The following is a 14,219-nucleotide window of genomic DNA, read 5'->3' on the forward strand; positions in this document are numbered from 1 at the left end:
TTTATTGGTGGCTATTTATGGATATTGAATGAACACACAAGACTGAATGAGCACTGTGTGGACATGACTTCATACTAAGCTTAGGTTAGGAGGTTCATGTCAACATTTGGCTGGAGAGGATCCTACAGTGAGAGCAGCAGGAGAGTGAGCTTCACTTCCCTCTGATCTAATGACATTCACTGCTTCAGCGTGTTAGATGTCACAATAACAGAGCTGGTGAGGAGTGGGTGGCGTGCTGACGGCTCATTCATCATCAGCTGAGTCAGCTGCAGCTCAGTCGCTCGAGTGAATGACTTGCATCTGTTTCAGTATCAAACACAGGGAAATGAAGGAGTCAGTGTTACAGTTACCACACCCACACGTTCAATTCAATTCAATTCTGATAATTCATTTGTCCCTTAAGAGGCAATTTGAGGCAGTGAGTGTGCAAAAAAGCACACACACAGGCAACTCAACTATACACATAAAAACACACTTTACAAAGAGTTAAAATACACCAGAATCTATAACAGTGGCAGGAACACGGGGGGAACAGTGTCCAGCACCACAAAGGTACACAAAAAAGAGCAAACTTCAAAATTACAAGTGCATTTTTCAGTTAATACAGAATGCAAACTGACCATTTCAAGTATGCAACATACATGTACATAAACACAACATGGAAACATACAGCAACATGTTATTATAATTACTAATACTTGGTCCTGGGAAGTGGCATTGACTCACAGACCTTAAAGGTCACACATGTTACATTACACGATCCATAAGAAGATAATTTCGTGGTTTCAAGAACCAAAAACCATCTCAGTGTAGTTTTACATCTCCTCTCTCAGGCTTCTCTCTGGAGCTCTAGGAACAACAGGTCGTTGAGCCAATCAGAAGAGAGAAGGCTCCAAGCCTCTGTTCTGATTGGCTGACTGTTTTCTAAGCGATCAAATAAAAAAATAGCAGATTTCAGGTCAAAACTTGGAGAAATGAAATCCTGCAAGGTTGGATGGTGGTTCCAGGTGGGCGGGGCTTGGGGCTTGACTGAAGGTAGTGACTGCTTTGTTGTGACATCACAAAGTTACGTAGGTCCTGACAGCTCGTTTTTGAGTATGGGCTGTGTGCATTTTGTCCATGGATTGCACACTTTGATACTTTCACAGTATTAATATAGAACCTAGATCTGCTTTATAATCAAAAAAGACATGGACATCTACCTTTAATATGGGACCTTTAACATAACCTTTTAAACACACAGTTTTTTAGATATTAAATCCCCCTGAAAACTCAAAACACTTGCATTGTGGAAGCAAATCTGCATCCTGTAAACTGCTTGAATTGTTTCCACACAGATTAAACTTTCCATCAATGTGCAGCAGAAGCATTACATAAAGGGAGAAGAACTCACAGTATGACCTTTGCCTTTACCTTTTTATTCTTCAGAAAATTCTTTCATAATCACATCAGACACTCTGCAGGGGTTGCCCAGCCTCCTTTAAACATAATCATCAGGGCATATCCACAGCAGCTTAAGGGTTCAGTCATGTTATTATTTTTTATTATGCATCACTGTCTTCATCACTACAAGTCAGATACAATCTGAGGCAGGGCTTTGTCTTCAGCTGGGTTTTATTTGCAAGGTCGGAAAGGAAAGATTCCCTCTTCTCAACAACATTCTCATGATGCTTTTTTTGCATTGCACTCTGAATCCAAACTCCAAATGTTAATGAGAAGGCAGTTTTTCTCACTCATTGAAAAGATGGAATAGCAGCGATATAAAGTTTTCACAAGATTCCAGTATTTTGTGTTTCAGCTGTGGTCTTCATAAATGCTCCTGTCACGGTCAATTGTTGCAGCAGTTGGCTTTATTTGACAGATAATACAGTATGTCCTCTCTGTCTTGTGACCTTGCCACACTTCATTCAGTTATGTCCCATCTCAGCTGCAGCTTTCCAGCCTTTTTATACACACTTGTTTTTCCCTGACTGCCTCTGACCTCATGCATGTTTTTGTACTTTGCCTTTTGTCTGCTGCCTTGTTGCCTGGTGATCCTGCTGGCTTGTTACTGACCACTGCCTGCCTGCTGACTACAACCTTTTGCCTAGCCCGTACCTGCTCTTCTCTACGCTACCTTTTAATAAGGGTGATGTGTTTGAACTTTTCTTTGGTGTCACTTAGCTGTGCGTTTGAGTCATGACATTTCCCACACTTCTTTAATGATTTAAAAGCCTGGTGAAAAATGTCACGTTATAGATGAAGTCACTGAAAATAGATAGACCAAGAAATGCAAACAATTTAGTATAAATCAGGCACATTCCTTTTTGTATGTTTATTGGTATTGACTTATTTAAGGCCTATGAAACTAACTTCTGATTTTCTTTGTCTATATGTTTATGTGGTTGCAGATATTTTTATCTCATCATCATTATTAAGACATAGGAAGAATAATAATGAAAAACTGGCCATATTGTTGATGTTCATGACGTAGAAAATGGATAAACTTTCCTCATTTAAAATGCAATTACTGACATGAGCCTCAGGTGACCTCGGGCAACAGCTTTATACTTTACAGATTTGCTGAGGTTTTTTTTGGCATGATAGCAAAATTTTAATCCACACTGTTCACATCAAACTCTATCTAATCTGTAACAGAGTTTATAGAGACCTTATGTATTGTCAAAGTGTCACAGCTGATGTGATCACATCACAAGATGTTGTTGACATCGTTAATGGTTCATTTCTACATTTAACATACTGTTTTTTCAATATTTGCCGGCCACTTTGGTCCCAGCTCATCATCTCAGACAGAAACACACAGCTAGAGATCCAACTCAGTTGTCAGGGGCAACCTGTACGTGCTACGTCCCACAAGTTGCGTCACTGCTGCCTTCACGTCCAGTTAGAAATCCAATCGTTTTAATACAGCGCGCACGACAGAGGCAACAAGCTGGCTTCTTAAACGCTGTTATAGGCTATACCCAAGTTTACAGGTGTGGGTTTTAGGTAAAGGACAGTAGAAAACAGAACTAGCTTAATACTACCTCTGTCTAATAAATTACCCTCACAACCTGGGACAATGTGTTATCATCCGTATTCTAGGCTACAATGACATACAACAGAAAACTGAGCTTCAAATAAAATTTCTCGTGTTTTCAAGTAGTTTTGAGCAAGTAAACTACATCTAATAAGATGCATCATGCTGACCAACTAATAATAATAATAATCTTTCCATCGCTTCAATGTGTGAGATTTGTCTAAAGTATACAACCAGATACTCGTTCTATCTTCTATTAACATTTAGCTAGCTAAGTTAGCCGTTTAGCTAAATTAGAAAGTGTTTCCAGTGTTTGTTTTTTTTTTCTTTTTCTTTTTTTTTGGTGACTGCGGATCTTCAGTGTAGGATCTCACAGTGCGGCCGTGAACGCAGCACGCACAGCAGCCAGCAGGCAGCGGCAGCAGACCGGTATCCGAGCGGCACAGAGCCGCATCTCACCGACACAAGTGCTTTAGAAAAAGCCCGGAGAAAACGCCGCTGTTGTCCACTTTCCCTCCCAGTGACTCTTCGCCACCAGCGGAGCCGCGATGCTCTAGATCATGTAGGATCGGACTGTTTCTTCTTTTTTTTTTCAATTCCTATTTTCTTTTTTTCTTTTCTTTTTTTTTGTAGTACTTTTACCGGATAGCCTGCAAACTGTGAAACCTCTCCATAGCCCCCATTCATCTGGTCGCCTGTAGCCTTGAACCGAGCGGTGAACTTTTTGTGAAAACTACAAAAAACAAGTCTCCCGTTGTCGATACCCAGTCTGTGATATATTTGGCCTGACAGCACTTGCGTCATGAGGTAAGAAGCTCTTAAATGTCTTTTTCTTTTTTTTCTTTTTTTTTTTAAATATGGACTATTATTAGAGAAAGTGACCGGGCAGGGGGCGATGACATGATCAAAGTCAGGAGTTGAGGCAGCAGAGAGAGAGAAAAAAAACCCCACAACAGAGCTATCAGCTCATGTTGCTTTGAAACGTGACAGACGGTTCAATATTGTGCTCCCGCAGCTCGTATTGAAGAAATGACCGTGTGCCTGCAGTGCCACGTTAGCCTTATTAAAACAGTGTGCATAATGTCAGCTCTGTAACGCCGACAAGCCGCCGACGTTACACTGACTTTGGTGCTGCATTTGTGGACGTGCATGGGGTTTGGAATGGCGCTGCTGCTGCTACTTCCACGCTGCATAAGAGGGATTATCTTCCAGCGCTGGTGATGGGGTTGCATTTGTTTGATGCCACATTATAATTGTCACACACACACACGCACACGCACACACATTATGCATCCACCACGACCTTTTGTGTGTGTGTGTGTGTTTGTGTGTATGTGCACATCGCTGCTTCTCTTTTCTATCTGCTGCTTTAGGGGCATTGGAGGATGACTGGCAAATACCCATGAATGTCTCTTTGCCTATAAACACACACAGCAGACCCCAAGCCTGTGCTTGTACAAATGACACATGACACACCACGCACGCCTGCAGACTTCATGACACATGTCAAAGGTGGCAGGTATAGGCTGCACCCATGTGACACCCAGTCTAGAGTCTTGCTGCTCTTATGTGGGATCAGATGTGCAGTTGTGAGGCGATGCATGTGTGGCTGTTGTGTAACATGCATGGAGTCATTGTTTCCTCACTGAACATGATGTTGGCTCTCTCATGAAGGGCCAGAATGACCCCAAGCTGTGTGTACTTAAAAGACAGTCAGTATTGATCAGTACTGAAGGGTGTGTGTGTTTGTGCCGGGCTGAAGATTCCAGTTTATTCTCCTGTGAGCGAGTTGCATCAAACATTGTTAGTGTATTTCACTTTCAAAGATTCTAAATCTCCTGTAACATTATTGCTGCACGCAGCTTGGAGTCCCTAAATCGTCTCTGGCAGCCTCACATTTGTGAAAAAAAAAACCCCTCGCTGCTGTGTTACCACCTAAGTGTCAAGGTCCTGGACTGGCCTTGTTCAGTGAGGACGGCGTGCTCGACTGCTGCCAGAGTAAATCACTTGAAGCAGTTTTTGTTACTTCATGTAGAATTTCCTTCCCCTCAGGAATGTGTCCTTTAAAAAAAAAAAAAAAAAAAAAACGCCCGGGGCTGCTGATGAGCGTGACTTTAACTGGAATCTGTTGGACATGGCAGATACTTCCTTCTGCGAGAAAGTTCAGATGTCAAAAGAGCTGTGTGACCTTGATTTTTATTTATTTTTTTCTCTATCCATGATCTAACTTTGTGTGTTAAGAAGTGAGACACGCAGCGTGGATGGGGCCGGCCCCCTTTAAGAAAGCCCCTAATTGAATCCAGCTGTTGGAATCTCTCTGTAGGCCAAACTGCAGTTTAACAATAGCTTTGTTTGTTTCAGAGATTTCGCATGTTAGGGTCCGTGTCCCAGAATGGAAACCGCTAACTCCTTCATCTCTCTCATTTCTTCCCCCTCTTCTTCTTCTTCTCGTACTTATTAACAACTCTCTCTCGTCAGCTGTTTGGAGCCTGATGTGTTTTGGAGCCGATCTCTCTTCAGACTGAAACTGAACATGGTCAGACCAGAGAAATGTGTGTCCGGAGGGGGTGTATCAGTGTGTCTGTGGGGTGTAACAGGTGTGTGTGTGTGTGGTGGCCTCAGCTGTCTGGAGCTGACTCACGCAGGACACTTGTGGCAGTGTGTTAGTGTGCCGTTCGGTTGTGCGGCCGTGTGTCACAGGCCTCAGTTAATGGGCCGCCGGCTATTCAGGACATAGAGGAGGAGTTTGGTGTTATCTGGTCATTTGACTTGGCACCAGAAGCCGACTGATTTCCAGTAACTGAAGGTTGAAGGCTGAGAGATGTTTGTCGTGCATGAACGTTTCACGGTCAGCAGCAGTGAAAGTTGCTGAGAAGCTGAGATGTAAATACTTAATTCTTGGTGTCGCCTCTGATTTCCTGAATCGATTCACAAGGTCCTGATTCGTGTGATACCGCTTCAGTTATTTTAGTTACAACACCAGTTCCTCAGAGAGCCGATGCTGGTAACTGTTCCTCTAACCTGCTGCTTTCTATAAAAAAAAAAAATAGAAATGTTAACAGTTACATTAATGCACTTCTTAATTTAACTTGACCGACAGCTTAGACACCCATTTGCAGTGTGTACCGGCGGCTTCTTCTTCTGTCGGCTTCTTCTCGCACATCTTTTCGTACGGATTTCCTTTTGTCCAGCTCTTCTCTTGTCTTCACAGTTTTCAAACTCTGAAATGCAGCCTACACATTTGCCTTCGCAGCAGATTTAGTTGCGTGAGCTGGCTGGTCACGGGAGACTAACGAGGTTACAGCTTCACACATCCACAGGAGACTGTAAAAGGCGAAATATTAAAGATTGGTCTCGGGATTTTATGAATCGATATCGGATTATTCGATTGAGGATTGATTTGAATCAGAAAATGTTTTCAACCGAGCCTTAGTAACACGACCTTTAAGTTCCTCTCGTCTTGTTGAAATGAAAAAAAAAGAAAGAAAGAAAAACTGGTTCTGGAGGCATCTGGACATCTACTCCTACTGGGCCCCGCCCACCACCACCTGCTCGCTCCAGGTTGACAGGTGAGAGAGCAGAGAGTATCCAGACGCTTAGAGGAGGAAACATCAGAAACCGACAAGGTTTCAGGTGTATTTAGCCCCGCCCCCTGTCCCCACAACTCGACAGGATTGGTTCCTTAGGTTCGTGACATACGAAACCCTGGCTGTCTGAATCTGTTGTTATGAGACTGTCATCGGATCACTGCAGTTCAAGGAGGAAACACTCAGTCATGGTGTTGACTGATTGTCTCACTCATCATGTGTCTTGTATTACATAGAAAACACCATATGGATGTTGACAAGGTTAAACTTTACTTTAATGGTTTCAGGGCTGCAGATAATGATTATTTTCTTTATTGATTTAAAAAGTCCAAAACCAAAATCATCTGCTCCAGTAGTAAAGAACCATTAGACCATACTGTGAACCACGGCAGCAGGAGCAGCTGGTTTTACAAACAGACTTGGTGGTGGGTTTAACCCGTCTGTTAAGGTCACAGATACCTGGCTGGGGCACATTCCTAACCCATGAGGATAAGATTTCATATATATAATGGTGGTCCTGTTTGTTTCCCTGCGTCGTGTCAGGCCCACATGTAACACTGATGTCAGCTTATCTCCGGCCGCTTGATAAGCCGCGTCGTCGGAGCGACGGGGCTGTGAAGTGTCATGGTAACGAGCCTTGACAATCGCTGAAAGGCCTCGTGCCTCCCGGTCGCAGCAGGTTCACACCACGCATGAATGACAGGAGCTGAGGCCGGGAACTTTTTTTTTTATTTTTTAAATCTATCTAACCTCCGCAGTGGAAGGAAAACAGCCTCAGACTCTGGAGTTTATGGACTGTGGCTACTTACTGTATGTTGTCCCATCCAAATGAGCTATTAATGAGGTCAGGCTGAGTTTAATTTGAAATGTGAATACACTTGTCATGTACATTGATTTAAAAAGCTTAAGCCACAGTCACTGCTGGAGTTTTATTGAGTCTAGACGGAGAAAGAGAGAGAGAGAGAGAAAGAGAGAGAGAGATACACAGACACAGTGAGAGGGGAGCTGATAAATAGGCTAATAGATCGCGGAGCTGTAATATCGTTATAAGACGTATGACTTCATTATCAGACAAACACACCGACCTAAATCTCAGTTAATGTCAATATCACAGTTGTTGTTGGTAACTCCCAGGGCCTCAGATTTCCTCAACAACAGTACTTTGTTTGTGTCTGTCCTGTTGTGGAACTAAATCTATCCCCTAAAGACGTGTGGATCTCATCAGACAATGAGCCATGTCCCGATTCAGGGGCCCACGAAGGTGTGGCCCTTCGTAAACCGTACCAACGTGAGACGGTTTTGGCCTACAGTGGATTTTCGCTTTGTGTCACCGCTCTGTGCCCGCCATTACTGTTGCTCCTGACGCCTAGCAACCTTGACAACGCGTAACTTTTTTTTTTTTTGTTTTTTTCAACTGCGGTCGTGCAGCCTCCGAAGGAAATTAAGTTTTTGTACGCGGCTGTAAACATGTTTGTTTCTGCTGTGAAGTTGACGGGGGATTCACTCACTTTCAGCCTCAAGTGGCCATTCGGAGAAGTGCAGTTTTTGACTCTTCCTTGTTGGCTTCATTTTTCAGCCCTGCGGCAAACTGATCGTGATTTTAGTCGAGGAGACTTGGAAAAATGTTCCCACACTGAGGGAAAAAAAAAAGGTCTTTTGATGCCAAATGCATTTTTGTTAAGTTTATAAATCTCTTCAGTCGCCTCTTCTCTGTTATTGTCCCGGTCCAAGTGCAGAGACTAATCCAAAGTTTCCCTCCAGATCCGCTGTTAATCCATGCACAGCCATCGATGTGACTTTATATTTCTCTTATGGCGGAGACTCGACTGTAATATTGAATAATTCATATAAAATGCCAGATAGAAATCATTAAAACTGACTAATCAGCTGGAAGAGCCTCAGCTGAACTGTTCAAGCCAAACTCGTACAATGTCTCCTCTCCCTCCAACCAAACTGTGTCTGTTTCTCTGCAGCTCTGACTGTTTCCAGAGGGGAGATCCAGCTATAAAATGCTAAGTGCACGTGAATGGGAGAATGAAGTTATTGTGCTCCAGTGATTTTCTTTGAAGTTTTTTTTTTTTTGGGTGGGAGATTTGGATCGCGGCTGGCACCTTGCCACCATCTGCTCCTTGCACCCCCCCTCGTCCCCCCCTTATCTCTCTCGCTCCTTCTCTCCTCCCTCTGCAGCCTCTCTTTGCCAATCCATCCTTAATCACACTCTCACTCTCTCTCTCTCTCCCTCTCTTGTTCCCCCTCCCCTTCTGTCTGCTCCAAAAAGAGCCAGGATTTCTCTTTCTCTACCATCCATTCTCAGACGAGCGTCATCCCTCACTTCTCGCGTCTGATTTTGATCGACTGTTTGCAGATATAAAGTCACACATGCTCAGGTCACCACAGTGAAAGACGTCACCTTCAGCTCTTGGGTGCAGCCACGAGCTGCGAACATGGTGCAAGTCACATGTGGTCGCAATATTTAAATATAAAAGGGTATTTCAGCTTCGTTTCTGTGCTGTGAATTAGCTTTTTTAACCTGAGCACACTCCCAGTTTCACACATTATTACCACAATCCTCAGCTGATGACCTTTGACCCTGAAAACATGACAGACCAGGCTGAGAAATCACCTTCTGTTCCTCTCAGATGGTATTTTCTGTCCTGTTGACGTGCAGTTTTAGGGATATTTTGTTCCTTTGTTTGGGAGCTGTTTGCAAATAATGCACCTACAATGCATTTTTAACCAGTAAACATATGTGTCACTATGGGTGGTGCTCGTCATCAACATCATCATCCCAGAGCATTTCCCGTCCAACTTTGTTGAGGTTATGAGTCACATTTTCTTCCCAGAATTCATTCTTTGCTCAGCGGCTCTAGCAAACCTGTTAGCGTGGCCTGACGGTCGCTTTCCCCGCACTGATTTGTCCTGAAAGCATCATTATCCAAGTCAAATCTGAGTCACCGGCTCAGGCTGAATATTTGACTTCTGGGTTGACTCCCCGTCTGTATTTAGATTTGTCATGTGCTTGTGATTCATGCTTTTTCTTATAATATAAATGCTCAACATTATGAACAATGTTTTTTTTTACTTCAAGACACCAAACTCAATCAAGCTCAAACTCAAAAACAGCACAATCGAGTTGTGTTTCCATCACTCCTCTTTTGTAGTTTGCTGATTTTGAGACAACATTGGTTTGACTAAATGAGGCTCGACTTGGGGGGGGGGGGTTTAAATCATTAATATTTAGGGGGCAAGGTTATTTTTGCACTGAGCGTGTGTTAATTTAACCCAAGAGGATAAGATTTCATATATATCTCTCATCATCATCTCTTGTCTGCATTACCCATAATCCTCCTCCTTCCTCCTACTGAAATCAGCGTTTTCATGGCTTTTCCATCTTTGAGCTTTACTGACTAGAATATGAATGAATAGAACTCATTGATCGTTGATCATATCTCCACTGGCTAGAACGAGGCTTATTGGCCTCATTGTCTTTTTCAGTGAAGAGATTGATTGACATCTGTTTAGTAATAATTAAACAGCTGTTTCAAGAGTTATTGATAAAAGAAGTCATGCAGTGAATACTGGTGGGAATACTGTCTTTTCCTCAGCCTGCAGTCACATTTCTCTTCCTTCCTGCAACAGAAGAGCAGCAGCGTAACACTGACACTTGTTTTTCACTTTTCACACATAAACTGTCAAGCACCTGTTAAAACTGCACAACAACAACCCAATAAAACACGCAACTACACTCCAAGTGTTGCTAATGTATGATGTATGAGGAGCAATATCAGTGAGCACTTGGAGAGGTCACAGACTGCAGCACTGATGCGAAAATGTTTCTGTCAGTGTGTGTTGATTGACGGGACGGACGGTTGTGTGTGTGTGTGTTTAACCCTGTGAGGCGTTTCCTCGCCATGCTGTGGGTTTGTGGAGCTCCTGCCACTGACATCACTCTCTGGGTTTGAGGAGGATGAATGGTGTGAACCTGCAGAGCGGTGTCTGCACCTGTGGCAGGGTCAGCTCTTAAGCATTAGTCACTGACGAGGATACATCGCCCTGCGGTGTGTGTGTGTGTGTGTGTGTGTGCTGTCAGGTTGAGAGCACTGACGAGAACACATCCTATACATCTCTCAACGTCAGCCCTGTCTGTCATGAATTACATTCATATGCAGCTAATTAACAAAAAATAATTTACATTCTCTGTGATACAAGAGTTTGCTTTTATCAATAATCGGCAAAGACACAGGAAATGATGCTGTAGAGGAGCTGTGGACGTGGCGGAGGCACCGAGCAGACGGGTGCGGCAGCTAAGATCGATGGGAAAATGGCAGCAGTGAATTTCACATTTTCTCTCTGTAGTTCGGCTGCTCAGTCTCAGTCAGGAAATAGATTACAATGGATTTCTAACCCTTAAACATTGTATTCGTTCTTTAAGGAGCGGAGAGGTGAACACACTGAGGAGGGTTCGGCTTGTTTAAGGGATTATTTTTGACCTTTTAACCTTCGGTCAGGTCACTGCACAGATGCCGCACATGCACGTTTGGCAGTGTATACAAAGTTCGGATAATTAACTACAAATCTTTATAATAAGCGTAGTTTTCTGTCGTCATGGCGATGCATTGTGTGTGTGTGTGTGTGTGTGTGTATTTATGCATTAAAACTTTACAGATTCACTTTTTGACCTACGTGCATAAAAAGATATTTCTCTCTTTGATTCACGTCGTAGCGATCCTGTCACTTCATAAAGAAACAGTTAATACAACTTCCCATTTGTCTCTCAGCACTTTAAAGTGCTGGGAAGTTGTATTGTTTTTTGTTTTCCTCTAGTCATCACTTCTACATGAACACTGCTCCGTGAACTGATAACGTTCCTCCTTCAACTCCCTTCACAGCTCATAATTTACAGTCTTGGACCAAAGAACAGGGACGGAGTCTTATCTTTCTCTTTAATGTGTGTTTGTGTGTCAGACCTGGCGTCACATGTGAGCTTCACTGCAGCTGATGAACAGTGTTGGGCATCAGTGATTCACTGCACTACATGTTTTACTCTTCTTACTCAGCTGTCCACTTTGAATAACTGTACACACCCACGTCTTTCTTTCTGTACTTGGAAACAGGAAAACCTTAGATAGCTCAACGTTAGCCCTGGTGACGCTTGATTCTGTAATCTTACCAGTGGCTAATGTTAGCGAGTCATCTAAGAAGACACAGCGTGTAACTGAGATAACTCCGGACTTATTGAATTTCAGGTTGTAATCCCTTGCACTACTTGTTACTGCAAAAAATAATCACATTACTGTACATGCATTACAAGCTTAGGGCCAGTTTATGTTCTCTCCGAACTACTTCTCCAGACGAGCTGCGCAACCGTGTTGGAAATCAAATTATAGTCGCTCCTCACAGCCTCAGTGAAAGGCAGAGTGAAGAATTGGCTGTAACATAGAAGGAGGAGACGCAAGATAACTGAAAAAAAACAAAAACAGGAGTAACAGTGCATGTTTTCAGACGGTCAGTCCAGGACGACATTCACAGTGTTGCACTTGGTGCTACAGTTGTGTAACAAATGAAAAAGAGAGCAAGAGAGAGAGACTCCTCACTCACCTCCCCACAGCCGGTCAAACACAGCGTCAAGGTTGGATTGTCAGTGAGACACAGATAGTTTGGGCCAAGCCATGATGAGTTGTTATGGTCTTATTGTTGAAGGAAACACTGTAGATTATCCATCGTTGCTCATATGAAGAGTTTCCCTCTAAAGTAACAAACACTTAAAGGTCCATATTTTACACTTTTGTATTTGAAGTGTTGATCCATAAGAAGATATATTTGTGGTTTTAAGAACCAAAAACCATCTCAATGTAGTTTTACATCTCCTCTCTCAGGCTTCTCTCTGGAGCAGGTTGGTGAGCCAATCAGAAGAGAGGAGCCTCTGAACCTCTCTTCTGATTGGCTGACTGTTTTCTAAATGGTCCAATAAAAATTTTGCAGATTTCAGGTAAAACACTCAGAGAAACCAAATCATGCAAGGCTTGGTGTGCTGACGGCTGGTTTTGAGGCTCAGTTTCTGAATACAGGCTGTGTGCGTTTCTCTGTGGACTGAGGCTTTGATACTTTCACAGTATTAATATAGAACTTAGACCTGATCTATAATCCACAAAGACATGGAATTATCACTTTCTACAATATGAGACCTTTTAAAATGTGAAATGAAGCTAATTAGGTGATGCCTTATTTATTCAGAGTGCAGCATCAGAAGAGCTCCACTCAGCCCCCTGCTGATCATCACTATCTTTAGCCTTTTGTTGGTAAAAAAAATGCTATTAAGTGAATAATTAGCTTCTCTCCTCTTTAAATTACCTGCTATTTAGGATTGTAATTGTTACAAAGGTCAGGCTGTGTATGGAAATAACACCCCCCTCTCTTCTCCCACACACACACACACACTCACACACACACACACATTCTTCTGTCATCAGAAGTGGTCGTCCGGCAACACAACAATGCCGCCAAATTCACTCCTTTTTCAGCCAGTTGTAGCCTTGCTACATCTCGAATGAGCGCAGAGGAGAGGAGAGGTAAGAATTGCAGTTCCAGGAAGATGGAGGAAGGAAGGCAGTGGTGGATGGGAGGGAGGAGTGTAAAGAGCAAGTTGTGAGCCATAGCAGTCAGGCCTCATTTGGCCTCCATAATGAAGCAGCCCCGGACAAACCTCTCCATCTTTGTTCCCCTGGACAATGGCTGTGCAGTGGGAGAGAGAATCATCCGACACATGAACTCCCCGCGGTCAGCTGAGCTCAACAGGCTGGACTAAGGGGGGCGGGGGGAGGGTGGACCCAGGCCTGCCAGAGAGGACACTTTACCCTTCGCTCTTCTTTAGCGTCAAACAGGAACTCGTTTAACCTTGCAAATGATGTTTGGAGCACCACAATCCCCTTTCCATCACTTTCACTTCCTTTTCCAAACAGGGGGGGTCACAGTTTATTTAAAACAAATTTATTTTTGTATCATATCTGGTATAAATGTGTTCACAAAAAGTGGTTAAAACTTCCAGACTTTGCTCTTGAAATACTTAATTCAGCTGAATGATGTGCAGCCAGCAGCCATGTTTGATTATCTACCCCGGGCTAATGTACTTTTGGTTTAGCTTTAGTGTCTGTGTTTAAGTGTCAGGGCTTTGAAAAGTTTGACCGCGGAGAACGCAGCTCTGGCCACATTATCAAGATCTCTGATCATGCTGCTCGTTCAGCTGCTTCAGTTCCCTGCGCATATCACCCTCTGTTGTTCCCCATAAACACATAGATAGAGCAATCTTATTATAACTTGCTTGAGTATCTTATTTAAAAAAAAATGATCACTTACAGACTGGAATGACTGAAGCAATACAAAATAAAAGGCATACTATCCTTTGCATAGTCCAATAATAATGACTAGAGAAATACTCACCTTCTGGAGGCTGCAGTCAGTCCTGAAGCAGGTTGTGTTGCTTTATTATTAACCAAAGTTATGGACATATATAACCGCGCTCTTTGCTAACATCAGCTGCGTTCACATGGCTGCATCTGCATGGCTAAACCTTGGATTAAAATAGTGCAAAAGAGTACTTACATGTTTTAAGTAGA

At 43.1% G+C, this 14,219-nt stretch overlaps 1 protein-coding gene across 1 annotated transcript in view; it reads left to right on the forward strand.

Moving 5' to 3' along the window:
* The first annotated feature begins 3,769 nt into the window (after window positions 1-3,769).
* The window catches only part of enah (ENAH, actin regulator), a 112,031-nt gene continuing 101,581 nt past the window's right edge, over window positions 3,770-14,219 (forward strand). The window contains 1 exon segment of the mRNA XM_022770450.1: window positions 3,770-3,826. Within this exon segment, the coding sequence (XP_022626171.1) occupies window positions 3,822-3,826 (5 nt within the window). The 5' untranslated portion in view covers window positions 3,770-3,821.

Source organism: Seriola dumerili, unplaced genomic scaffold, assembly GCF_002260705.1.
Source record: "Seriola dumerili isolate Sdu_G_001 unplaced genomic scaffold, Sdu_1.0 BDQW01000025.1, whole genome shotgun sequence".
Lineage (NCBI taxonomy): Eukaryota > Metazoa > Chordata > Actinopteri > Carangiformes > Carangidae > Seriola > Seriola dumerili.